Below are 25,491 nucleotides of genomic sequence, written 5' to 3'. Positions count from 1 at the left end.
TGTTTGCCCTCTTTATCCCCACAGTTGGACAGGAATCATATAAATTGAATGAACTCAGTGACATGCTGCAGCACAAAGCCTTCGTGCTCAGCGACAGTCACTTTAAATACTGCACATTTGACATGTATTATCCCCAGTGTTTTCCCACAGAGCCCAAAAAACGCCCCGTTGCAGATGTTGTTTCAAATTTCAAATCTGCATTTAATCTCAGTATAAAAGTTGTTTTCATCCCTTTTTTTCCCTTTGTGTTCAGAAGAATGCTCTTCACAACTCTTTTATTAATAAATTGTTGAATACTATTAATTATTAATAAATCCTACTTCCCCCTGAATAATACAAACAAAATGCACCAATATGTAATGTAAAAATGTTTTGATGTTTTGATACCAACCTTAGAATGAAGACAGACAATCAGACAAAAGCTTAATAAAACATATTAAGTGGGATTTAAATGTAAAATTCAACAGCTTTCAGACCAGGCATGTACACAAAATATTATAAAATATGATGTGTAGAGTTGAGGAAAAAGATTAGATTAGATAAGACTTTATAAATCTCACAATGGAGAAATTCACTCGGACAGAAGGTCTTTAAGGGGGGGTGCAAAACAGCAAATGGAGGTGCAGATAGATAGATAGATAGATAGATAGATAGATAGATAGATAGATAGATAGATAGATAGATAGATAGATAGATAGATAGATAGATAGATAGATAGATAGATAGATAGATAGATAGATAGATAGATAGATAGATAGATAGATAGATACTTTATTCATCTCCAAGGAGAAATTTGCAGTTCCAGCAGCTCAAAAAGGTGGACACACAAGGGCATGCAAAATAAGAACAGGAACTACTTTCATGTAATGAACAACTTACAAGTAATGAACAACTTACAAGTGATGAACAACTTTCAAGTGCAGATCAACCTTCAAGTAAGGCACAACAAAATAAGAGGCAGAAATCCAATACAATATACAAAATAACAATATAAGAAAAAAGAGAGAAATAAAAATAAAGAACTAAGCTATACAGGATAAACATCTGAACCACAGAACATTTAAGAACAATAGGAAGAACAAGAACAATAAAGGTGCAAATACGAACAAACGGAGCAATAAATTACAGCTGTGCAAACCACGAAAAGAATTTCAAAAATGTAAAAAAAAAAAAAAGTTAATGAATGTAGGATTCATTTTACATTTTGACAATTATGTAAAGATATATATATATATTACCTTATTACTTATAATTTATTATGTTAAGAAACATACATTTTAAAATATACAGTAAGTCAGTGTTGATACACCTTGACAATATATCAATGTATCTTAAAGAATTTATTTTTTGATAGTGTGGTTCAGAAAAAGTGACAAACTTGATTTATTTAAATCATTTTAAATATACTATATTTTATGCACGGTGAGTGCACAGTATTAAAGGGGTCGTTTGACATTTTGGGAGATCTCTTTGCGTTAGAAGAGAAGATCAATACCACTCTCAGCTGGAGCCACAACACAGTTATCTTAGCATAAAGTCTCAAAATAGCTAGCATGGCTCTGTCTAAAGGCACCTCTTAAACTCACTAAATAATGTCATCTAAATAATGTTCGCTTTTTGTACAGATTAGCAAATGACATATTACATGCTTATTTGTGAGCTTTAGAGGTGCTTGCAGGCCAATTTTCTTTTCTTTTCACAGAGCGAGGTTAACTGTTCCTCTGGACTCTCAGGAGGTGCATATTCAGCATATTCATCAGTCTGATTTAAGTCTCTCAGACATTTTCTGGGTGTGTGAGAGCGTGTGCAATGGATGTTTAGTTTCTATGTGTGTGTTTGTGTGTGTGTGTGTGATTTAAATCATGCACATACTGTACTCTGTTTTTCATTCATTCACTGATCATACAAATCAGCTGATGCTGCAAACATTTCATTGGATATGACCACTAAGAGTGTGGCCAGTGTACATTATCTTGCCCCAGAAAGGGCACAGTTTATGATTTCATTCTGGAAACAAAGTGTCTAGTATTACGACTTTTAGATGAAAGTTTTTGTCCAAACGCGATGTATACACTAGTTGACTTTATTTCCCTCAGCCTCTTGGCCTTTTTTGCCATAAAGTATTTTACTTAAGAAATAATGCGTCAATTTCTAGCAGAACAAAAGTCATCGGCATTCCAGATCTTTTCCAGAAAGTCGTAGTCGTGTGAATATCCTTTAGATTTGTTGTATACATGTATTGTCTTCAACACTGTAGCATATACAGAACCTCACCTCATCACACACATACTGATACGTCTTAGTTTTAGTGAACATCTGTGCAGCCCTCAGTGTTTTTCCCTCATAACTCTGAAAACTTTGGGTGCATAACATTCATTTGATGAGAGGATGGTGCAGTTCTACAGACTGATATATCTGTCATCGGCCTGCAGGAGTTTAGAGTCACAATTTTGAAACTCCCTAACCCAGAGTGTGTGTGTGTTGTGAGTACATGCCAGTATGCCGCGTCTGACTGAGGACAGTGTAACTGAACAGCAAGATGGAGTGAAGATTGGACATTTGTAAATAAATCTGTGACTATAGGCTTAGAGACAACGTGTGTAATGTGTGTTCATACAGTTTTTATAGGTATAAAATAGGCAGTTTGTATTGTCTTTTAAAATGTTCTACCATGTCTTATGCAATTATGTACGAGTAATGGTTTAAAGAAACCATTTTATATGTCGGCTCAAAATGCAATAAATTAGAATCATTTTAATACAACAGTGACAGTTCAAGCGTTTGTGTCATTTTTCCATGACAGTGTCTGCTCTCAGATTCATTTTGTTGGCTTTATGGTTTGTAATTTTGCAAATGTCGACCCTGCGTGCGTCCTCTGCCTCAGCATCACTGATCTCTGCAGTCATAGGTTGGTGGGACTAGGATTAAAATGGCATCACATTAGACACAAAGCAGTCTCCTTTTTCCTATTTAAATTTTTAGAGCATCCTTCAAGGACCATAATAAATTGTTAAACACGTATATCACACAACCTCAGCACTGGCTGGAACTGCTGCTCTTTAGCAAGCAGGTTGTTGCGTTGCAGCTCAGTGATTTCATGTCGCAGGTTGTCAGGCACATCAGCTGGTTCCACATTAAATGACGCAGCAAATATGTTCAGTTCCTTTTGTTTTGTTTTCATGTCCTGGATCCTCTAACCAAACGCCTGAAGGACTTTTCACACTCAGCAGCACATTCAGATGTCACAGCAGGCTCTTGTTCTTGCAGAGCAGGAAAATGCAGTGTTTCCTCGTCCCGGTTGCACTTTCCACATCTTTAATTCCACTTCAAATTGTTTTAAACTGGAAGCAAAGGGCAGAGAAGCTCAACCTCATGGAGGTGCTAGAGGGAAAGTCATTGGATCACCAAAGTCATCACTGATTCTACAATTTAACAGATATTATATCCCGGCTGATTATTTTTCCGATTGGAAATCAGCCACCCACAATGACAGTATGGTACGTTTAAATGCTCGCCATGTTTACTATATTGTGAGAGCGTTAAACTTTGTGAGGTGACACTTATTTGTAGTAAATGCGTTAATCGCTATCTGATCAAAACTGATTCTGATGTCAGGTGCACCTACACTTTTCAAGGCAAGCTACTGTAAATACACACTTGTAAAGGTGTAAATTGCTTGAAGATAACTGCAAAAATGCTGATGTGTTAAAACAGTTACATGTGCTCTTAAAAATGGCCAAAGTCCACGCAGCAGTGTTTCTCTGTGGGGGGAATATTGCTTGCTGCTATTAGAGAGAGAGAGAGCAGACTTGGCCAATGCCTTTCGTCTTTCTTATCTCCACAGATATAATGCAGGCTGCAAAAGAAATGACTGTCATTGCTCCAAAGAGCTGTCAGGATGAAGTCGCCGTCGGCCAGCCTTCGAGTGAGTTTACCTGTGTTTGTGTTTGTCACACAGGTCATAATTGTCGCCTTGTACGCTGCTTTTGTCACCTACGATGAGCATGCAGACTCCAGATTTCAGACCAACGAGACGAACCCCATGGACAACGCAGTGTACAGGGACTACCCTTTTTTTACCGACATACAGGTCATGATATTCCTCGGCTTTGGGTGCCTGCTGGCATTTTTTCGACTCTATGGCTTTGGGGGGATGGTTTTTAACTTCCTCACGGCTACTTTTGCCATCCAGTGGGCAATTTTGGTGCAGGGGTACTTTCAATTCAGCCATGACGGTAAGATCCACCTCGGTGTGGTCAACCTCATAAATGCAGAGTTCGCCTGTGCTGTGGTGCTGATATCTTTCGGGGCAGTGCTGGGGAAGACGAGTCCGTTGCAGCTGCTGGTCATGGCTCTGTTGGAAGTGCCGGTGTTTGCAGTGACAGAGTGGGCTGTGCTCAAGTATCTGAAGATCAATGATGCAGGAGGCTCTATTCTCATTCATCTCTTTGCCTGTTATTTTGGCTTGGGGGTCACTTTTGTATTGTACAGGCCGAGCCTAAATGAAGGCCATGCAAAGGAGAACACCAGCTACCAGTCTGACATCCTTGCTATGATGGGAACCTTGTTCCTCTGGGTATTTTGGCCCTCCTTCAACTCAGCATTGACCCTGAAAGGAGACGACCAGCACAGAGCAATCCTCCACACCTTCATCGGCCTCAGCGCCTCCACCCTCACAGCCTTCGCTCTCTCTGCCATGCTGAACAAAAACGGTAAGCTCACCATGGCCGATGTTCAGAATGTGACCCTGGCTGGAGGAGTGACGGTCGGGGCATCTGTGGATATGATGATATCGCCTGCAGCTGCATATGGTCTGGGTATGATGGGCTGCACTGCATGCATGCTGGGCTACAAGTACTTGAGCCCCTACCTGGCACTGCGCTTCAGGATCCAGGATCAGTGTGGAATACATAATTTGCATGGCCTAACAGGACTTATATCCTGTACTGCAGGAATATGTGCTATACTGATGGCTAATGAGGAGGTTTATGGCCCCAGTTTGTATGAGATCTTTAGCCACAGAGCACCGATGGAAGGAGACCCAAAGCTGCAGGAGCTCCAGATGCTGATCCCCGGTTTACGGCCAGGGTTGGGGAGGACTGCCCAGGAACAGGCTCTCTTCCAGGTCGCAGCTGTGTTCTCCACAATAGGAGTGTCGGCGCTGGGAGGCATCCTCACAGGCTTCATCTTGAAGCTGCCGTACCTCGCACCACCATCCGATGAGTTCTGTTTTGACGATGAGCTGTTTTTTGATGTTCCTCCGGACTATGATTCACCACCTAAACTCAAAAACACAGTTACAACAGAGGATTCTGCTGCCTGACATGCAACAGCCAAGTGTGGCCAATGTGTGCCACTGAGGAAGGAAATGTAAATAAGCCTATAACTATTAACTATTGATTAAATGTTTATATCCATTACATTGTAAATAAGTTGAATTAGTGATCATAAATTATGATGGAAAACAATGGCACTGTGCAACATTACCTAATATAATGAATAATTGTGTTATTTATTGTCCTACATGCAAACATAAAAGGAAAATGAGTGCTGGACGTTTGCGACATGAAATAAACTCTGTTTAAACTGTATGCATTTTTTTCCTAGTAATTATGTTAATAATCCAAGATGTGAAGAGGGAGACCAGTCAGCTAAAGCTTGAAATTTTAACATTTAGACAGAAGAAAACCTGTGAGATGCACTATCTTGTTTTCAAGTGGGTCTTAGGACAGAAAAACATGGACATTAACAAACAATTTAAAAAGGATAAAATTCAATCGATAAAAGTTCAATGCAAGAACATAAAACACATACATGAGGCAACAGGACTCAAATCTCAACTACAAAAAACCGACAAGGATTGAAATTACTGACGATTTATGATGAATTATTACCAAATAAAATCATGTGAACAGTACTGAGAAATTGTACAATAAAAGATACAGTAAACGAAAAAATCCATGACAACAAAATTTGTAATGAAAGATAAGGTAAATACAATCAAAAACAACAGCAACAACACTGTTATAGAGCTAAGCAGTTTTAAGCATGGACTAAGTGCATTTAAAAGCAAGTTTCCTGGAGTTAAGTGGCCAAAAGTTTAAGTGTGTCATACATGAAAAGAAGACATTAAAATGTGAAAATGGATTCAGTGGTGTTCTGATAAATAATAAAGCATAAACATAAACTATAGCAGGAAATAACAGGTGGGAGACTATTGGTCTTGTCACATGGATGTCGATGTAGTGTGGAGAAGTTTCCTCTTAATAATCACTAGATGGCGACATAGAGCCGTGAAACAAACTAACGCTACTGTGTTCTCGCGTGGTAACGCGCGATTCCAAAATACATTGGGTGTTTGTGCCCTCGGCACTGTGTTAAAGGCGACCAGAGGGTCGTAAGATTCGGCCTGCAGAGGGCGCTAAGGCAAATGATTAAAAAACATGGGCCTAAACTCCTGTGTTGACCTTACATGTGCTCTGTAACTTTGTCCTCTAACTTCCTGTCTACACAGGAAGTGGGGGTGTACCGCGTTGTGTACTTCTGCAGGCCATGATAGTCTTGTGCCGACGTTTTAGCGAATATTTGACCAGTTTCATGACATAACACACAGAGGACTAGCAGAGCTGGAATAAATGACACTTTCTTCTACAACAGTCTGGCAAACATCAGCAGTTATTTACGTTACAGTGGTCATTTGTTATGTGTACAATAACAAGAGTTGGCTGAGTGGCGAACTAGTGGCAACAAATTAATTATTCCAAATTAGATTATCAATAAAAATTTGTATTACATAGCTTGAAAAGCAATATTTAAATCAGATTTAAAAATTACCTTTCTGTGGGACAGAAGGATTACTTCAAGTTTAATAGGAGTTTGCATGGAGATGTAAAACAAAGAACGTTGCTTGTCAGTGTTTTGGCCAATATTAGGATATTTAACATTTAACTCCCTAAATTAATTAATTAATTTATTACTTTATTTGCTTGTTTCTGTGTTTATTTTATAGGGACACTGCACGTTAATAAAAATCTATTTCAAATTACAGGATGTAAACTTGATTTTGGTTAGAATTAACAGGTAACAGGCAGGTAAAAAAGCAGTAACTTTATATGTAACATGATTTTTTACGTAAATTTGAAAAGTAAATTGCTACATTGAAAATGTTACAAAAGTACAAGAGTACTGGGCTGCAACAAATTATTAATTTTATTATGTATTTATCTGCTAATTCTTTTCTTGATCAATATATTTTTTCCATATCATAGTCACAATCACAGAGCTCCGAGCTTTGAGTTCACACTGGGTCCAACCAATTGTCCAAACTTCAAAATTGTGTAGTTTACAGTAGACAGACAGGAAAAGCAGTAAATGTTCACATCTACATTCATTAAAGAATGAATCAGTTGTCAAAACAGTCACTGATTACTTTTGTGATGAATGAGGAATTAACTAATTGATTGATTATTGAGCTCAATTTTTCTATTGTTTTTATTGCAATGCACCATGATTAAAAAGTTCCTCATGTGTTTTTTGATTACCTTGATTTTTAAAGTAATTAGTAGCTACAGCTGTCAAATATTTGTGTAGCGTACACCAAAAAGCACAATATTGCTCTCAGTGTTGTATTGTGTACCTATGGATGTTGAAAGCAAGACAGAAAGACCTCAGTTTCAGGACGAGAGCGGTGAAGTGCTACTTATCTCCAGTAGGTGGCAGTAAGGCAACACCAAATATTGCCGCTACCATAAAACATCAAAGTAGAGGAAGAAGACGAAGAAGAAGGAAGGCGAGCATTTTGGTACCAGGCCACGACCAGCTACGGATAGTTGCTAACATTTATATATAAAAAAAAGGTTACATAACTTCGAAAATAGTGATTTCATCTTAGCATTGTGTGATCTGCAGAGAGTGAGGCGTCGAGACGAGTCTCTTCAACAGCATATTTTCCGTGATATTTTGAGTTCGGCATCATTTCATCACATTCAAACGGTAACGTCGATGTTTGCTAATGAAAGCTAATGTTAGCTCGCTGCCGCGGAAACGCAGTTAGCTGGCCATATTGGCACTCTAACGTTACTGTTAAGTTGCCGCTTGTTTTTTTCAGTGTAAACATTATTTGGGCAACTGAGTTGGGCCAGTGAGTTTAAAAATTGATCCTTACTGCACATATTTACATGTGTATTGGTTTCTATACCATCAGACAAGTCAAATAAAGCGCTAAATTAATATATGGTTATTGAAGTAAGCTATCGTTGAAACGACCGAGACGAGGTGGCTAGTTAGCGTTAGCTTCGCGTCTGATAAACGCGTGTTTATCCTTTTTTGTTACCTCCAATTTAGACTATATGTTGGCCTTTGAGCTCTCTTGAATCTGTGACATTGGAATCGGTAAGTCACTAAGATAATTTATATGTAAGTTTATCGCATTCAAGGTCAATATAGTGATATAATGTTTGAGGGAAATATACAGGAAGTTACGGCGAACTCCTTAACACTTTGTCTCATATCGTTGCCACATAATTTATTTTTTGCCAAACTTTAATCCATCTTTCATTCACTTGGTCTATTTAAGTGGTCATTGTTTTCGACCATAACTTAATCACGCAAACGGAAATCTGGCCTAATTTCCCAGGTTAACTACGTGAAAGCTGTTTCATACGTACTTAAAATTTACGTTGACGCAACGTTGGCAGCGTAAATCCTCAACCAGTTTCTGAAACTTGTATGCAGTCACATGACATAGGTCCACAGTAATAATATTTTGTGTGCTTATAAAAGTAGTCATTGTTGTCTCCTTTTCACAGGATCATCATGGCTGATGATTTTGACGTAGAGGCCATGCTGGAGGCCCCATACAGAAAGGTGGGTTGCAGATTACAGAGATGAGGCCTGTTTCACTGTTATGATTTACTCTTGAGTCCTTTATATTTTTTGCTACTGTGACAGTTTACTTGAATGTTGTGTGGTGTGATTGAGTATTTAAAACGCAATACAGAATTATAAATAAATCCACATCTATCTCTCTTTATAGACTTCCCTAATGATATCTCACCTCTACTCCCATGAATTCATCTTTGATTCCACTGTGAACTGTGAAAAAAAGGAAGGTAGTTATTGTGCATATACTGATGTACTGTGGTTCACCTTAGGACTAAAAGAGATTCAACCTAGAACATCCAATCCGTATTCGGTTGCAACAAGGTGAATGCCAATGGTTAATAAGCCCATCCTTACCTGTCCAGCAAAGGAGGCAGTATTCAGATTTACAATCTGCATGCCATCGATGCTTCTGATTGTGCAGTTTTATATAATCAGATTTAAACCCCTGCTACACTGGGTGGCTTTTAGAAGAGTGTACCACTCTGTCACCTTGGGTAACACCTTCACCAAATTGATCTCTAATAAGACACATCATGTATTAAATCGTGTTTGAAAAATGACTTCCCAAAATTAATAATGGACACTGAATCATGTTTGTGTCAAACTACAACTGTTCTAAATAAAAAAAAAAAAAGTTGTAGTTTGTCATCAATATAATTGAAAAAAGAAGATATTGCAGTTGTGGGGCTTCACTGTGCAAACACATGAGCCGTGTCATGGTTTTAAGGCAAAATACAGCTGAATAATTACCTGTGTAAATATGAATATTGCCTCTTTGCCTTAGTCAACTGTAATGTGAATCAGCATCTTGATTTTGCATGCTACACAATACCACAGATATTGAGATATTAGTAGAATGACTGTAAAATAGATGCTTCTATCATCATTGTATTATACAGTGAGTTACTTTTCAGTAGTTAATTCCTTATTCAAAAGTTGGAAATATTACGTATATATATTATGGAAAATACAGATAATGGAAGTGTAACACGTGGCTGAATTAATGGATTTATTTATTTATTTTATTCATTTATTTTCTTGGGCGTCAATATTACTAAGAAGTGTGAATCCCTGTTTGCTTCAGGGCAAGATGTGTGACAGAGGTGGCATCGAGCTCTTACAGTCCAAGAACGAAAATGGGTGAAGATCACTGGACTGACACCAACCACACAGGATCTCTTTTAGTGGTCGTGGGCCACGCGTGGTCACATGATTAGGCACAAATAGTGGCAGTGGCATTGGTACGACCTATTAGAAGGGGAATGGTGGAGATGATCTCACTACTGTCAAAGCTTCCTGAACTCAGCTAATTGTTGGACACTCTCCCTTAACTTTTCTTTGTTGCATTAAGTACTGTGCAGCCTTGTTTAAAAAAAAAAACAAAAAAAAAAAAAACAGGAGTGGGATGGGAAGCTATTGGGGTGGTGGAAGGACACTGTCCAGACATGACAGTAGAAAGTTTGAAGTATTATTATTAATTGAATATATTTTGCATTTTCTCTTGTCCCACCCCATCCCCTTTACCTTGACGACTTGAAATGTTTCATCTACGTCCTCATGATGTTCTTCTATCAACCTTGCTTAGGATGAGCTCAAGTCCTCTCATGCAAATGGACATGATGACCAGAACAAGAAGTAAGTTTTGAATTTATGGTATACTAGCTTAATATCTCTGAACTACATATGGTTTAGTTAAAAATGTGTTAATTTTGCATAGCCACGATAGCAGTGTAACATGTTTCAGGAAAAGGAGGAGTCGAAGCAGGAGCCGAAGCCCAGGCTCCAGGAAAAGAAGAAGCAGAAGCAAAGACAGAAAGAAGGGTAAGAAGAGGAGCAAGAGCCGAGAAAGAAAACGAAGCCGCAGCAGAGAGCGCCACCGCAGTGGCTCCCGGAGCAAGGAGCGTTCTGGCCGATACAAAGCACGCCGGAGCCCCATGTATGTGACCTTTTTAACCTTGATGACATGTACTCAGTTGTCACCTTATTCTGTATCTTTACAAAGCTCATAGTGCCCATTTTTGGGTAGCATTATCAGATATGTGGGACATGTGGGAGAACCGAAGGCATTTATGATGCCGGAGCTGGAAATTACTTGATTCTTAGTTTTTCAGTGTTAGCAGTACACATGTTGAACTGTAGAGTTTGAATGTCTTGCTCGCACACACTGTTTTAAAGCTTTATTTTAAAATTGGAAATTTTATATTAAATATGTCTTCATGGTATTTTAGCCGGAAACGTTCCAAAAGTCGGAGCCCCTTCAGAAAAGAAAAGAGTCCTATCAGGTGAGATAGATATTCAAATTACTTTTGAAATTCCCATTTTCAGTTTTGCTTGTTTTTTTTTGTTTTGTTTTTCCTCCATTATGTGTTTTTACTCAAGAAGTTGTTTTTGAGTGTTTGTTCTATGATTTCTAAGTATTGCTAAATTCACCCATTATTTATTAAATGACTTGTTTCAATGTTTACAGAGCCATTCCAACATTATTTAACAATAGGTATTTTTTTTCCTTTTTCAAGACAACCAATTGACAATCTAACCCCAGAGGAGAGGGACGCCCGCACTGTTTTCTGTATGCAGCTTGCTGCGAGGATCAGAGCTCGAGACCTGGAAGATTTCTTCTCAGCTGTCGGAAAAGTCAGTCAATTTCCAAGTTACTGTCACTTATAATCCAGTGAATCAGTATGTAGAAATGATTGATTCATTCGTGTCCATTTCTGTCTGTAGGTGAGAGATGTGAGAATGATCTCGGACAGAAACTCCAGGAGATCAAAGGGCATTGCGTACATCGAGTTTGTGGAGGCTTCTTCTGTACCACTGGCAATTGGATTGACTGGCCAGAGGCTTTTGGGAGTTCCCATCATTGTCCAGGCCTCTCAGGTTATGGTAACTTCATCTAAATACATGCTGCAACTGGACTTCTATCTGATGTGACTGAACACATTAAGAGACAACTGCCATGCACATAGTCTCATTGTCGACACATTCATGATGTGGCGAAGTGTTAGTAAATTTTCAGGAACAAATTTAGCATTTCCACATTGATGTACTGAATTGATATAAATACATCAATGTAATTACAGGCAGAGAAGAACAGAGCTGCAGCTGCTGCCAATAATCTGCAGAAGGGCAGTTCAGGTCCAATGAGGCTGTACGTGGGCTCACTGCACTTCAACATTACTGAAGAAATGCTTCGAGGGATCTTTGAGCCTTTTGGGAAGGTCAGGAAGAAGTTTCAGTTTTTTGGGTATTTTAACTAGTTTTGTTGCTGCATTTGTTAAAATTCTTTGTTTTGGTGTGTTTGGTTTTCAAAGATTGAGGGAATCCAGCTTATGATGGACAGTGAGACCGGACGATCCAAAGGATACGGCTTCATATCGGTAACTAATAAATATTTATTTCATAGTCAATGCTTTAAAGTTTTCAGCTAGTTTGAGGCTAACCTCATTTGCTGTTTTTTGAAGTTTGCAGATGCGGAATGTGCAAAAAAGGCGCTGGAGCAACTGAATGGCTTTGAGCTAGCCGGACGTCCGATGAAGGTGGGGCATGTTACAGAGCGCTCAGACTCGTCGACAGCCAGCTCGTTCCTGGACAATGATGAACTGGAGAGGACTGGCATCGACCTCGGCACCACAGGACGCTTGCAGCTTATGGCTCGACTAGCAGAAGGTTTGTTAAAACCTGCATCAGTTTCGTATCAACAGCACAGGGACCCAAATAATCCCCTTAAAAGAAAGTCCAAGAAAGCTTCAGTGACTTTGTCATAAGGGATCATTATTTCAGACATTTCCACACAGTCCACAATTATGGGAAGTAGTTACAGAGTCGTATCAGTCATTGATTCAGTTTCTTCCTTATCATTCAAGGTGTCAGACCAAGTTATTGTGACATTATGGGTCTTGATTCAGTGCAGAGGTCAGCTTTATTGTGGGTTTTTATAAAACATCAAATTGATAAGTTTTCCTTTTATTTTTGGAACAAAATATTTTTTCAAAGGCTTTGTTACCCATCGATGGGCTACAGTTTTGTAGAAATGACCCACAGTGAGACTTAATGGGTTTACATGGCCATAAATACCACAACCCTACAACTGAATGTGTGTGCTTGTGAATAGTACAGCTTTGCAATAGTTTTGAGGTGTGAGTGTTCACTTCCTCCTATTTGGATGCATCACAGTGAGGAAATTGATCTCATCAAACAGTGGTCTGTTTAAGTGTCACAACCTATGTCAGTATCATGAAACCATCATAAGATCTAGTTTTTTTTTTAAATTAAGCCTCTCTCACTGCAGGAACTGGTCTGAAGATCCCTCCTGCTGCTCAGCAGGCCCTACAGATGACCGGCTCCATACCCTTCGGAAACATCGCCGCTCCAGCAGGTGAGAGTCTTGATTACAGAAAACAACACGTGTGCATTTACGGTTTTTAGAAAATTTGGTGATAAATCATTCTGTTTGTTTCAGCTGTTCCGACTCCAGCTCCAAGTCAAGCCCTGAACCTCCCATCACAGCCGCTGGCCACTCACTGCCTTCAGCTGTCCAACCTCTTCAACCCACAAGCGTAAGGACATTATCATCAGGATAAGTTCGTTTTCAGCTCGTCTTAAAACAACACTCACATGCCCATATGAACATTGAAAGAGTTTTAGTCTCTGTAGCTGTTCCTCCTGTCCAAACTACCTGTGAAGAAATCCCTTAAAGGAAAACTTCCCTGATCTTTCTACCAGCTTTGCATCACAATGTGCAGAGTGTATGTAAACGATTAATGTTGCACTTCCCTCCATGTTACGTGCACCTGGAGCTTCCCACTCATTTGGTTATAGGACTGCTGTTTGAACAACAGATTGTACTTCAACATTTTTGTATACCCACCTTAACGGACACAAAGAGTATAGAAGTCCTGAACCTGAATCAAGATTCTGTTCCTGCATCAGTTATTTCAATCCTCAAATGTTTTCAGAAACATTTTAGTGTACTGTAATACAATGTAGCACCAGTTCTCATCGTATTTTCATCTCTAATGCACACGCAGCCCAGTTTTAATAAAAGTCTCAATACCCCTTAAGTCATTTTTACACAGAGAGGGGACTGTGGATTTTGTCCCCACATGCTCCATATGGACTACGGAACAGTTACAGCATCACATGTGTGTGGGCAAGTCAGTATTATTTTGAGAGGCAACAAAATGTGACTCTATTCTTTAAATTGTCTTGTTTTTACTAACAATTGAAGCTTTTGAAGCCACAGGATTTTTAATATTACCAAACATGTTTTTCAGAGAAAACGATCCCAGCTGGGCCATCGAGATCCAAGATGATGTTATCGAGGAGTGCAACAAACATGGAGGAATTGTTCACATTTATGTTGATAAGAACTCTGCTCAAGTAAGTTCCTGCTTACAGATGTATTTAGAAGCAGATTTCACTTAGCCCTAATAGGTCAAGTTCATGACCAGTTGATCCACAGACCTCACTGTGGACATTTAGTAGAAAAGTTTTAAAGGAATATTTTGTCCTCACAGGGTAATGTGTACGTGAAGTGTCCCTCAATACCAGCAGCGATGGCAACTGTAAATGCACTTCATGGACGCTGGTTTGCCGGTATGTCATGCCATTTTCTTTAATCCTTAAAACAGTAAAAAGCAGAATATGAAGAAGTTTTCAGGTTTTAACTTTTATTCTTTTCTCTTTTTTTTTTTAGGTAAAATGATAACAGCTGCCTACGTTCCTTTACCAACCTACCACAACCTTTTCCCCGATTCAGTAACGGCAAAGCAGCTTCTAATGCCGGCACGTCGATAGTCTGAGACATGCTTATGAAAGTCAGTGTAAATACATTTGTTTGCATTCATGGAAATGTCACTGAGACAGACACATTGAAATTAGTTGGCTGTGTGTAATAAAAGTTGCCTCAAGTTCATGTGTTCACCATTGAAAATTAGACAGTTTTCTTTTGAGTTGCTTTTCAGATTTTGTGGGTTTGTGTTGTAAACTACCACTGAGAAGTAATCTGCAGGTATCTATTGGTCCGTATGTTTTTAAATATTACTGTCTTATCTGCTTGTTTAAATCAACAATTTTAGATTTAAAATAAATTGCAAAGAGTTACAGAAATGTGTTGAGTTAATAGGCCTTAATGCCAAAACTATATCAATGTCAACAATAATCCTTTGTAACTTTTTACAGCCATAATTTCATTTTTTGTATGAAGGCTCCCAATAAACTTTGGCAAATTTGACAATTCAATTTACATTTGTCCCCTTTTTTAGAACCCATGCTTCTGTTGCTACTTACTTTAATTTCTTAAGTGTTTGGATTTCGTGTAGATAAATTTAAGGCCAGATTGATAAGATTCACATTGAGGCCTGCTGGGATAAAGCCCTTTAAATATACAATGTGTTGTCATGTTTCTCAACATTGAACTGGCGACAAAATAATCTAAAATCAATCTCTTAAATACTTAGTATTTGTTTGTTGGAGTTCATTTGAGCTCCTCACTCAGTATATGCTGCCATGTTATCGATGGGCATTTTATCCACCAGAGGCTGATGTCCCCCATGATTTCATAAAACGGTCTCAAACTGTACAAGGGAAACATGACTGACATGTCATTCTACAATTTTTAGAGTGAAATTGTGGAACTTCAAAGATGAAATGTCACGTTGTTCCTCTTACAAATAAAAAGCTGAATTCATAAGCCAGTAACAAAACCACACCCTTCCTCAATTGCAGCTACAGCCTATTCTGGCCTAGTGCAGTAAGACAAGTAGCTCTGTGGCCAATATCAGCTAATGCTCCCTTACTTCAGATATTATAACTGACCTTACAGACCAAGTTATCAAACTTTTTGATTCCCCTCATGCTGAAAGGTCACACAGAACAACTCTGGCCAGTTAGTCTCATTTTCACATGGAAAACCAAAAAATACTAAAAATAAAAGATCTCACGTTTGTCACTTGCCAAGGTTAGCTTTTGAGACGTGGACAGTGAAAGGGGACAAGAATCATTTTAAACATGAAGTAGACGCACTGCTGCATTGACCTTTTGTATTGAACAAATGATAAGATGGGTTTAATGCATATACTGTAAACTTTATTTTCTAACAAAAGGTATTGCAACAACAAAAGAGTTTTAATTTCATAAATCTCTTCACTGTTAATCCACACAGACCTTTTTTTTTTAATTTTCCTTTTTTTTTTTTTTTTTCAAAATGTTACTTTTTTCCCCTCCTCCAGAAAGTTGCTGAGATCTGGAAAGAAGCATGACATGGTTAAGTCGTTTTGTGGTAATTAAATGTCTGCAAATGAGCACATTTTCTATGAAACACAGCTGTGCAGGATTCTTCCTGAACTGTCAAACTGATTGTCAGTACATTTTACAACAAGCTTACAAGTCTTGATTTCCTGATGCTTCACTCAGGAGTATTGACAAAGACAGTAAAGACTAAGAACTCCTTCATTTAACCAAATAAGCAGACAGTAACTTGTTCCTGATATTTGCAAAACCATTTGGGATTGTGCAGGGTTTAGCACTGATGTGTATTGTGTTTTTAACAACGGGTGAACCTCTTAACATTGTTGTTTCTGACCTGAAAGGGCTCTTTACTTCTTAGGAGAGCATTCCTTCACCTGGTGAGCCTGCAGGACAGCAATTGCCTCGTCCACCTGACCAAAGGAGAGGAAGAAGATCGTTCAGCAACACTAGTCTCATCATCGCTCAGGTCTGCACAAGAACAATGACGCAACAGACAGGAGATGGTTAGTAATAGCTTAGCATAAAGACTGAAAGCATGGAAGCAGCTAGCCTGGCTCTGTCCTAAGGCTCAAAAATCCACCTATCAGCACCTCTAAAGCTCATGAACACTAAAGCCATAACATGATATGTGGAGGGAGGTTATATTTCATTGACCTCACACATCGTCTCAGGAACACTTCGTAAAACTGTTGTTGGTAAATGCAGCTTGTTTGCAAATGACTGCATTCGGTTTTTATTTACGATTTACACAGCGTCCAGTCTTTTCTGGAATGACGGTTGTATAAAAAGGCACAAAATCAGATGAATGAATACCTCTCAGTTACTGCGCTGCTCATTATTTGTCCCAGACTGTTGTCACATTGATATGAAGGTGCACAAACTACACAACTGATCTCAGACCAGGTGCACTGATGGCAAGATTATTCCACAATGAGATATCCAAGACTGGATACGATTATTGCAACAAATCAAGTTGAGGTAGTTTTTCAGGAGCAAATGTGTTGCATTCTCTCTTAACTACTAATACTGTATGTGGTTTATGTATCAAACTAAAAAACAACCGTAAAAAGCAAAGAATGGCGATAACACATGAGGGCATTCATCTCAGATGTGAGATTAATCGTGGAAAAAGTTTTGCTCTCTGCATTCGCCCAGCAAGTATGCCTGTAGAAAAGTGAACATAGTTATACCTTAGAGTGCAGCGACTCGGACGACTCCAGCATGTGCAGAAGCTCCGAGTTGTCGATCTCCAGCAGCATCCCAGTGATTTTTCCAGCCAAGTTTGGGTGAAGGGCATGGATCAGTGGGTACAATCGCTCCCCTGTGTCACGGCAGAGAGAGGGGATTAATGACCAAATGCACAAGTTGCTTCAATCCACATAAAAGACAGGACAAAAGGGGCAGAACTGAATGATGCCACACCTAGAAGCTGTTTCTGATCCATGAGCGGAGCTGCAGCCAACATCGAGGCGGTGAGCGGCTCCTGGCCTTGGCTGTGCAGCGGTGGCTCCATCACAGGTGCAGGAACGACCTGCAGATGCGGAGTACAACACAGCATTAGTCCAAGGACTATTGTTTCTGGAATATCACAATCTCCCAAAGATTTTGTCTTCACTGTACCATATTTTTAAAAGTGAGCTACCCAGCGACCTTTAACTGCAACATCAAGCACACAGAACATACTGCGATTCAAGGATTGCCTCATTTTTCCAGCATGCCAACCATAGCTGAAGCACTTTTATACATTTAATTTCAGCCACGAGGCCAAAGCCAGCTGCAGCTTCCTTAGAGGAGGACTTTAAATGACACCTGACCAAACAGCGATCACCACTGTTTGACTTTCAGTCATTTCTGGTCCTGGGTGTGTATTACAATTAGAGAACAGTACAGACGGAGGTACCTGTAGTCTTGTCATGGCTGCAGGTACAGCAATGACCTGCTGGGCATTTCTCACTGCAGACGAGTACTTGTACTGGCTGCTTCTGGTCACTGCAGGCATGTCAGTACGCCCTCCTACAGTCTGGGTCCCAATGTTATCTAAATAAAGACGTCACACGTGTCAGACGTTACCATGCACGTAAATGGCACATTTCAGAAGGGTGGAGCTCCTCGGGTTGTCACAGATCTGACACTTGCTTGTCTTTTGTGTGGAGCTGACGATGCGCGGCGCCTGGGTGGAGGCCTGTCTGACTGTAGCGATGGGGGTGGATCCACGTCGGGGACCAGAACTACCGACAAACTGGGTTGTGTAGGGGCCTAAAAAACAAGGGAGACAACATTTAGAAACACTGCATATAAACAGATGTGTCCACGTGAAGATGAAAGTAAATGATCCGCTCACCCTGAAGTCTGGGTGGTTGTCCTGTCCAGCGTGGTACTGGTCGCATGCTGCTGACAGCGTTGTGGTTGTAGAAGGAGCGAGTGGGAGGCTGCAAAACGAACACTAATTAATGGAGTCATACTGCAGGTCAACGTCTGAAACAATAGCAGTTCTGAACTATGATGATGAAGGAATTGAATCCATATTGGACTGGTTATGCTACGTAACACAACACCTGCCAGCTATCAACCACCATTCAGACTGGATGTATTTCTGGAGGGGAGTTATCTGGCCTGGTCAGTGACATTAACCCCATCCTGTGCATGTAAACTAGCCACCTACTGTTTTTATGACTGCTGGTCCTGTAATTTAAATCCCCTCCAGAGTGAGATCCTTGTATTTTAAAGATCTGAGCTTCTCTGCACGAAGACCTGCATTTTATCAACTCAGCGGGAAATTTGACTTTTGTGTGAAAATTTGTGCAGTTGAAATGTTTTTTTGTACATCTGATAGAGGGAAACAACTACAAATATGCGTATCTGGAAACCAATTCGACAACAAAAAACTGAAGCCATCAGGAGAGCAAGACCCCGTACAAGCTCATCAAAAGGCTGCTGGTACGTACTGATATTCTCTATTGGTTAGTCCTGCTGTTACAGACTACATCCTGTGATTTCCTGGAACGATGAGTTCGGGGTTCATGGCTAAGGGAAAAACTACATCAAAATAAAAATCGGGGAGGTTGCTGCCATATTTTGCCATTAATTTTTTTAACTAGTTGGTGGCCACATAAATATGTTAAATTCACACTGCATGCAGCATGGAGATGTAATACGAGTGTCAGCACTCTGTGTTTATTTTCATTTTTACAAAGCAAAAAGTTGGGATGAAACTGACATAACACACTGTCTTTATGCAGTGTAAGGCAAATACTGAGAAGCGATGAAAAACTCTTCTGTTCAACATGCTATTGCTCTATTCCCTGTGTCACTGTTCATACCTGTGGTACAGTCATGTAGTATCCAGCCTGCTGGTACGAGTCAATGATCGGACTGGTCATGGTCCTCAAGGTAGCCAGCCTCTGCATGTATTTATTAGTGAGGATGGCTTTACGTTCCTCCCGCCGCTGAGCCAGAGCCACGTACAGCGGTTTGGTTGCTACAATCCTCCCGTTCATTTCAGTTACTGCCTTTGTCGCCTCCTCGGGAGAAGAGAAGCAGACGAAGCCAAAGCCCTTGCTTTGGGAGCCATCTGTCATGATCTGCAGCAAACAAAGAAGCTCAAATTCAGAAATATTTGAGGTGTAGAGTTAAGGCTTGGACTCGTCCGCTGTGAGACTCGACTTACTTCAGACCTGAACGCCTAAACATGTGACTTGACTTGAGGGCAAACAGCTGACACTTGACTTGGTGACCCATACATTTTGAAAAATGATTGTAGCGTGAAGCAGACTGTGGCGCGGAAATGGTTTGATAACTTTATATCATATTTTCAGAATTGTATCGTACAAGTTGATCAGAGCTGCTGTTTGCTTCCTGTGAAAAAGGATGTTGTCCAGGCTTATACAAGAAATGCAGTGATAGTTGCACGTGTGAACATATCTCATTACAATACCTTGGCACTGGTGATGGTGCCATAAGGGGCAAACTCCTTCCGGAGTCTCTCGTCATTTATGCTGTCGTCCAGGTTCTTCACGTACAGATTCACCCCCTGGAATGAGACAAAGCAAGACATAGTGAGTTTCACTGTTCCCAACCATCTCATCTGTGTGAAGCTGATAGGGTCATCTCCAAAAACACTACACGACAACATGGGTCCTTCCTTATTCCTTTCTGCACCAGTGTTTTACAAGTATGTACAGATACTACACATTTAAACTTTGCTTTATATATATATATTAGTAACGATCATCCTGTGTCCAAGTTGACAATCCTGAAACTACTTACACATCAACCTGACTGTGGACACGATAGTACAAATTTTAAGTGGTGCCTTCGTTCTAAATGTTAAAAACAGATGTCTGACATTCTGGAAACACATTTTATTTTCTTACCAAGAGTTAGGTGAGAAGATCTAGCCCACTCTCATATCTGTGTACTAAATAGGACGCAATAACCAGTAGCTGGTTAGCTTAGCTTAGCATACAGACTGGAAACAGAGGGTGTCTGAGTGCGACAGAAATCTGCCTGCCAGCACCTCCAAGGCTCACACTCACTGTGTAAAAACAACAACTTGCAGTTTTACAGAGGGTTATGTGCCAGACTATTTCTTGGCTGTGTTCAGTTGCTTCCTGGTGTCTCTGCTGGTAACTTTGCAGCAATGACAGGACTTCAGGATATATCGAGTTCACTGGTGAGCTTTAGAGGTGTTGACAGAGTTAGCTACCTTTAGCTAGCTGTTTGCAGTCTGTATGCTAAGATAAGCGGCTCCGCAAAGCTGCCTAAGAATTGAAATAATGTAACCTGTTTGTAACTCAACATTACCCATGGACCTGTCACAACCTGCTTTAAATGATCCTGCATTCTCTTGCAGTTTTTACCTTCTGTCTAATTTATGTTCTCCATTTTTCAATGTAATTTAAGCAAGGTGTTGCTGTGTATTCAATGCAGCAGCACCTGATAGCGTTGGATTCGGTCCTGTTTGATCTGGTCAAACTTGCGCTTGAGCTCTCCTTGGCGCTCCAGCCGCTTCTGAGCCCGACCTACATAGATGATTTTCCCACTGATCTCCTTTCCATTCATTTCATCAACTGCCTGGAAAAACAAGAAGAACATCAACATGTTACCTTTACATAGTAGTAGTAGTAAAGGTAGTTTAGGCAGTTTCTCCTACAGAGCTTTTAGTCTCTCTTCTGACATGGACTGTCTGACACTCCTGAACACCTTTACCAACCTTAGTACATTGGGGCTGTGAACATATATTCTAAATTCAAACATATGTCCGAATTGTAAAAAAATCCAGACATTCAATTCTGAAAATTAATATTCGATTGTGGGGAAAAAAAACAGGCAGCGCAACCTTTTGTTCCTGTTGTGTTTGAATGAAGTCGGTTTTACGAGGATAAAATTACTGTTTCTGTAAAAGAAGTCTGGTGGCTTTGGCATGAGACAACCAGCTGTTTCTGGTTAAACGAAAAGGATCTAACGCTTTAACAAAAAGGTGCCACTGTAGGGACACTCAGAATAACAATCTGAGCCTGTCAGCAGCTCAGATTGTTGGATGTACATTGACAGTGTGCAAACGCCCAGAGGGATTACATTGCAGGTTGCTTCATGGCTGCAGCACACTCTTTCAATACTGAAAAAACTTCCACAACTGTTGTCTCCATCGGCCACCTGGACAGAAAAACATGGGAAAATAGGATCCACTATGAGATAATAGGTGACCAGAATTTCTCCCAGGACACTGAAATCCTCTAGGACATGTGGATCAGCACCAATTACAAACTCTGCACACGTCACTTTCATTGATTGAAACTGAAATGTAGGTGAAGCTGAAACATGCAAATAATCCAAAAACACGGTCTGAGAATTCTATTTGCTTATTTTATAATGCGTAGGTATGTAGATCTTTTAAAGGACATGTTTATGTAAGGGATAATGTATAGTGAGCAGGTTCCTATGGAGAAATAAACCCCAATGGGATGACATAGAAGCCCGACCCAAAGTGGGACATGTCATAGGCATATTCCTGAGCAGGTGGTCGTCTATCGAGTAATAAACACCGCTGCCGTGAGGGGCAGACACACACACGCACAGTGACTGCCAACAGTCGGGATGAAAATGACACAGTGATTGGTGTTTTAACAAATTCTTGTGTGGAGTCTTTTGTATTCAGTTGCTGCCCCAAGTGTGATTTACATAAGTGAAATCAGGTTAGTCGATATCACAGTTGTGAGCAGGAGAAGTAATCAGGCGCGCATCCTTTTCCATACACGTGCTGGCTTGGCTTTGCTTGACTCAGCAGCGCAGCAGGAATTTGCATCCCCATTACAACAGAAGCCCTGCTTGAAGGTGTGTCTTTAACTAATGACGGGCTTGTCTTGAGTCGATGACGTTTAAAAGCAGCGCCCTCTGTTTACTGTTGCACTGTAGGCAGCTACTTATCATTTATTTTCAGGCTGTTGCTACGATTTCGCTGGACATCTACCACTTATTACTGCCAACTGTACGGATGGAAAAGCCCTATTTGTGAGTGTTACTGCCCAATGTCATCATTGTGTGTAAACACAATGAAATATCTGGTCAGTGATATGGACAGTGATTTTTACACACTGTCCATATTTCAGCAATTTCTGCAATATTCCACATTTTATTATCACATTGTGCGATTCTGTCCCTGTTTTCTGCGCGGCAGAGGTCAAAGGACCCTATTACTATTTGCAGGCATGCAATCTGAGTGGACATACAACCTTAGCACACACTACCTTCTGAGCATCCTCGTGGTTAGCATAGTTTACAAAGCCGAATCCTCGTGAACGGCCCCTCTCGTCCTTCATCACCCGCACACTGAGAGTCCTCCCTGAGAGTTTGAGCACAAGCCAGTCTGTAACTATCTGATATGCAAAGTGATAGTTGTCCTAACTGAATATTTTAGCCACAGTGGCAATCCATTCATTGAGGGCAGGCCCCTAACTGCGCAGGAGCAACACCGAGAATTTGCTTTCTTACCAAATGCAGAAAAGAGTTCCTTGAGTTTCTCGTCAGTGTAGTCTTCACCAAAGTTTTTGATGTAGACATTGGTGAACTTCATAGCTTTGGTGCCAAGCTCCACCTCTCTGTCCTTGCGGGACTTGAAGTGGCCGACAAAGCTACGGACAGAATGGAACCCATCACCAAGGCAACATTGATGACCAGATAAAAGAAGTATGTTTTAATTTCTCCTACACTGTAGAAACATGACAGCTTTCTGATGATCTTGCTTTGCCTGTTTAGTCCTAAAACTAAAAGACACACAATGAGAACAAATCTAAACATACATACTACCTATTCACTGACCTACGCAGGAAAAACTGACATTTTTTCCCCAGGAAATGGGCCTTTGCGTTGACATTGCCAGATTCCCAATGAAAACGTGTCCCTCGACTGAGCAAAAAAAAAAAAAGCAAAAAACAGAAATTCACATGGAGACATCACATGTCACATGCAAAGTCTGTGACATTCCCTTATAAGCATTCATGAACAGTTTACACAGTTAACACACACATATTTCTGCTCTATTCTTTGCCTCAACTTGCTATTTTTTTTTTTTTGCCATTGTTTGATTTCACCAGTTTAGTTTTTCAAAGTGTTTAGTTTACTCACACTTTCCTATCATTCAGCAGCATCCCATTCATGGTCTCAATAGCCCGGTTTGCAGCCTCATGAGTCTCAAAGTGTACGAAGCCATAGCCTTTGGATCCTTTCTCATCACAAACAACCTGGAAAAGACAAAAGGCTTCAAATCATGAACATTACACAGCTTTGGCTACAAAACACTGTACAAACAAACAGCTGGTCATGCAGTAGTCAAAGCGATGACGCGGGCCACTTACCTTGCAGGACAAAATATTGCCAAAGGCTGAGAAGGTGTCATACAGTGCCTTGTTGTCAATAGACTCATCCATGTTCTTGATAAAGATGTTTCCCACACCAGACTTCCTGAGTCCCGGGTCTCGCTGAGACCACATTATTCGGATAGGCCGGCCCTTGATAACGTCGTAGTTCATTGTATCGAGGGCGCACTCCGCTGAGCACAAAAACAAAATAAAATTTATAAATCGTCATCAAGAGTACATTTAAGTCATACAAATCAATCTAGTTACAATACTTTCATTATATTAGTCGTACAGCACCACCACTCATCATGCAAGATGATGGTACAACAAGAAGAGTCCTTCGTATTTAGACACCATTATCAGATCAGTTGAGCGACACTAGTTAAGAACTTATTTCACACTAATTTTAATGTGTGCTTGCTTTATGAAAAGTGTCAGTTACTCGACCCCACTGCATTTTCTTTTATATCACATACTGAAAGCTGTTGCTTATGTCTGTAATTCTAGATCTTTGCTGTAGATCTGTAGTGGTGACATCATGTTGCACAGTGGCTATTCTAGTGTATTCAGCACATTGTATACCCCCTGCCAATCAGCAAATGTCAGCAGAACTGCGAATGTCTTCTCTTCAGTGGATTAATTTAAGTGAAATTTCATAAGACTTAATTCTCCCGTGACAAAAACTGCATTTCTAAAGTTTTAGTTTGGGCGTAACATACCATCAGCTGGTTGCTGGAAGTTAATGTAGGCATATCCCAGAGATCTGCGGGTGATGATGTCCCGGCACACACGGATTGACATGATGGGTCCAGCAGGAGAGAATTTCTGAAAGAGCATGGCCTCCGTAACATCAGGATGCAGGTCTCCCACATACAAAGATGCAAGGGGATACGCTGGTCCACTGCTGTTCATCTTGGCTAACAGCTGGTTCAAGAAAGAAGAACTGTAAGGAAAAAGTAATAAGATAATCCACAGACCTTGTTGTGAGCAGTTTCATGTTGGAACTATTTTATCTCTCCCACAACACACCCAACCAAATGTATCACTGTGCAGAAGGAAGCATGCATCTACTACCCCACGCTAGTCTGACGCTGCTATCTTGTGGAGATTAGTTTATAGCTAAATGATACAGCTAGCTAACGCTACAGCTCAGCCACATGGGCACAAGCTTCTTGTCCATCCACATAATAAATGTTGCGCAGTGACAAAATACACACATCATTCATCAACAACAATCACATAAACCACAACAAAACAGGACCTCAGAGACAACAAGGGTAGACGAAATAAAAGAAACACCTCTCTATATAATGCAACACGAACAGTACCAAAGACCACAAAGTTGAATCATCAACAAATCTTTACATTATATTAAAACACATTATCTTATCATACCACATACATTTATATACACACATATATAATTCAGAATAGTTCTATGTTTGATTTGATCTATCTTTGCTGTGTGCTGTTGTCTGTGCTTTTCAACTGTGTTGCTATTTCT

The 25,491-nt window shown here is 40.1% G+C and overlaps 3 protein-coding genes across 7 annotated transcripts; 2 read left to right on the top strand and 1 right to left on the bottom strand.

The window, feature by feature from the left end:
• Positions 1-3,898: 3,898 nt before the first annotated feature.
• Positions 3,899-5,323, top strand: rh50 (Rh50-like protein). The gene has a single exon (XM_041944901.1). The coding sequence runs from the start codon at positions 3,899-3,901 to the stop codon at positions 5,321-5,323; it is 1,425 nt and encodes a 474-aa protein (XP_041800835.1).
• Positions 5,324-7,777: 2,454 nt separating this feature from the next.
• LOC121612837 (RNA-binding protein 39-like) lies at positions 7,778-15,118 on the top strand. Of its 3 annotated transcripts, none has more exons than XM_041945977.1 (15): positions 7,778-7,992; positions 8,808-8,865; positions 10,469-10,518; positions 10,628-10,819; positions 11,112-11,165; positions 11,400-11,517; positions 11,608-11,760; positions 11,964-12,101; positions 12,195-12,260; positions 12,345-12,549; positions 13,172-13,258; positions 13,343-13,439; positions 14,157-14,262; positions 14,400-14,478; positions 14,579-15,118. In XM_041945977.1, the coding sequence occupies exons 2-15, from the start codon at positions 8,815-8,817 to the stop codon at positions 14,677-14,679; spliced, it is 1,497 nt and encodes a 498-aa protein (XP_041801911.1). In that variant the 5' UTR covers positions 7,778-7,992; positions 8,808-8,814; the 3' UTR covers positions 14,680-15,118. The 3 variants fall into 3 exon arrangements, with proteins under 3 accessions (XP_041801911.1, XP_041801909.1, XP_041801910.1); XM_041945975.1 differs by having other exon boundaries at positions 11,608-11,766; XM_041945976.1 differs by lacking the exon at positions 7,778-7,992 and adding an exon at positions 8,093-8,391 and having other exon boundaries at positions 11,608-11,766.
• A 1,360-nt stretch (positions 15,119-16,478) lies between these two features.
• LOC121612893 (embryonic polyadenylate-binding protein A-like) lies at positions 16,479-24,899 on the bottom strand. Of its 3 annotated transcripts, none has more exons than XM_041946056.1 (14): positions 24,707-24,899; positions 23,985-24,178; positions 23,755-23,870; positions 23,122-23,261; positions 22,878-22,972; positions 21,067-21,204; positions 20,066-20,161; positions 19,450-19,712; positions 18,473-18,552; positions 18,268-18,387; positions 18,062-18,168; positions 17,554-17,662; positions 17,322-17,452; positions 16,479-16,541 (listed from the first exon to the last, which is right to left on the bottom strand). In XM_041946056.1, exons 1-14 carry the CDS (start codon positions 24,897-24,899, stop codon positions 16,479-16,481), a joined length of 1,845 nt encoding a protein of 614 aa, XP_041801990.1. The 3 variants fall into 3 exon arrangements, with proteins under 3 accessions (XP_041801990.1, XP_041801989.1, XP_041801991.1); XM_041946055.1 differs by having other exon boundaries at positions 18,032-18,168; positions 18,473-18,560; positions 19,452-19,712; XM_041946057.1 differs by having other exon boundaries at positions 18,068-18,168; positions 18,473-18,560; positions 19,452-19,712.
• Positions 24,900-25,491: the final 592 nt, after the last annotated feature.

Source organism: Chelmon rostratus, chromosome 10, assembly GCF_017976325.1.
Source record: "Chelmon rostratus isolate fCheRos1 chromosome 10, fCheRos1.pri, whole genome shotgun sequence".
Lineage (NCBI taxonomy): Eukaryota > Metazoa > Chordata > Actinopteri > Chaetodontiformes > Chaetodontidae > Chelmon > Chelmon rostratus.
Note: the sequence above shows the minus strand (reverse complement) of the source record. Positions and strands in the feature narration are given on the sequence as shown.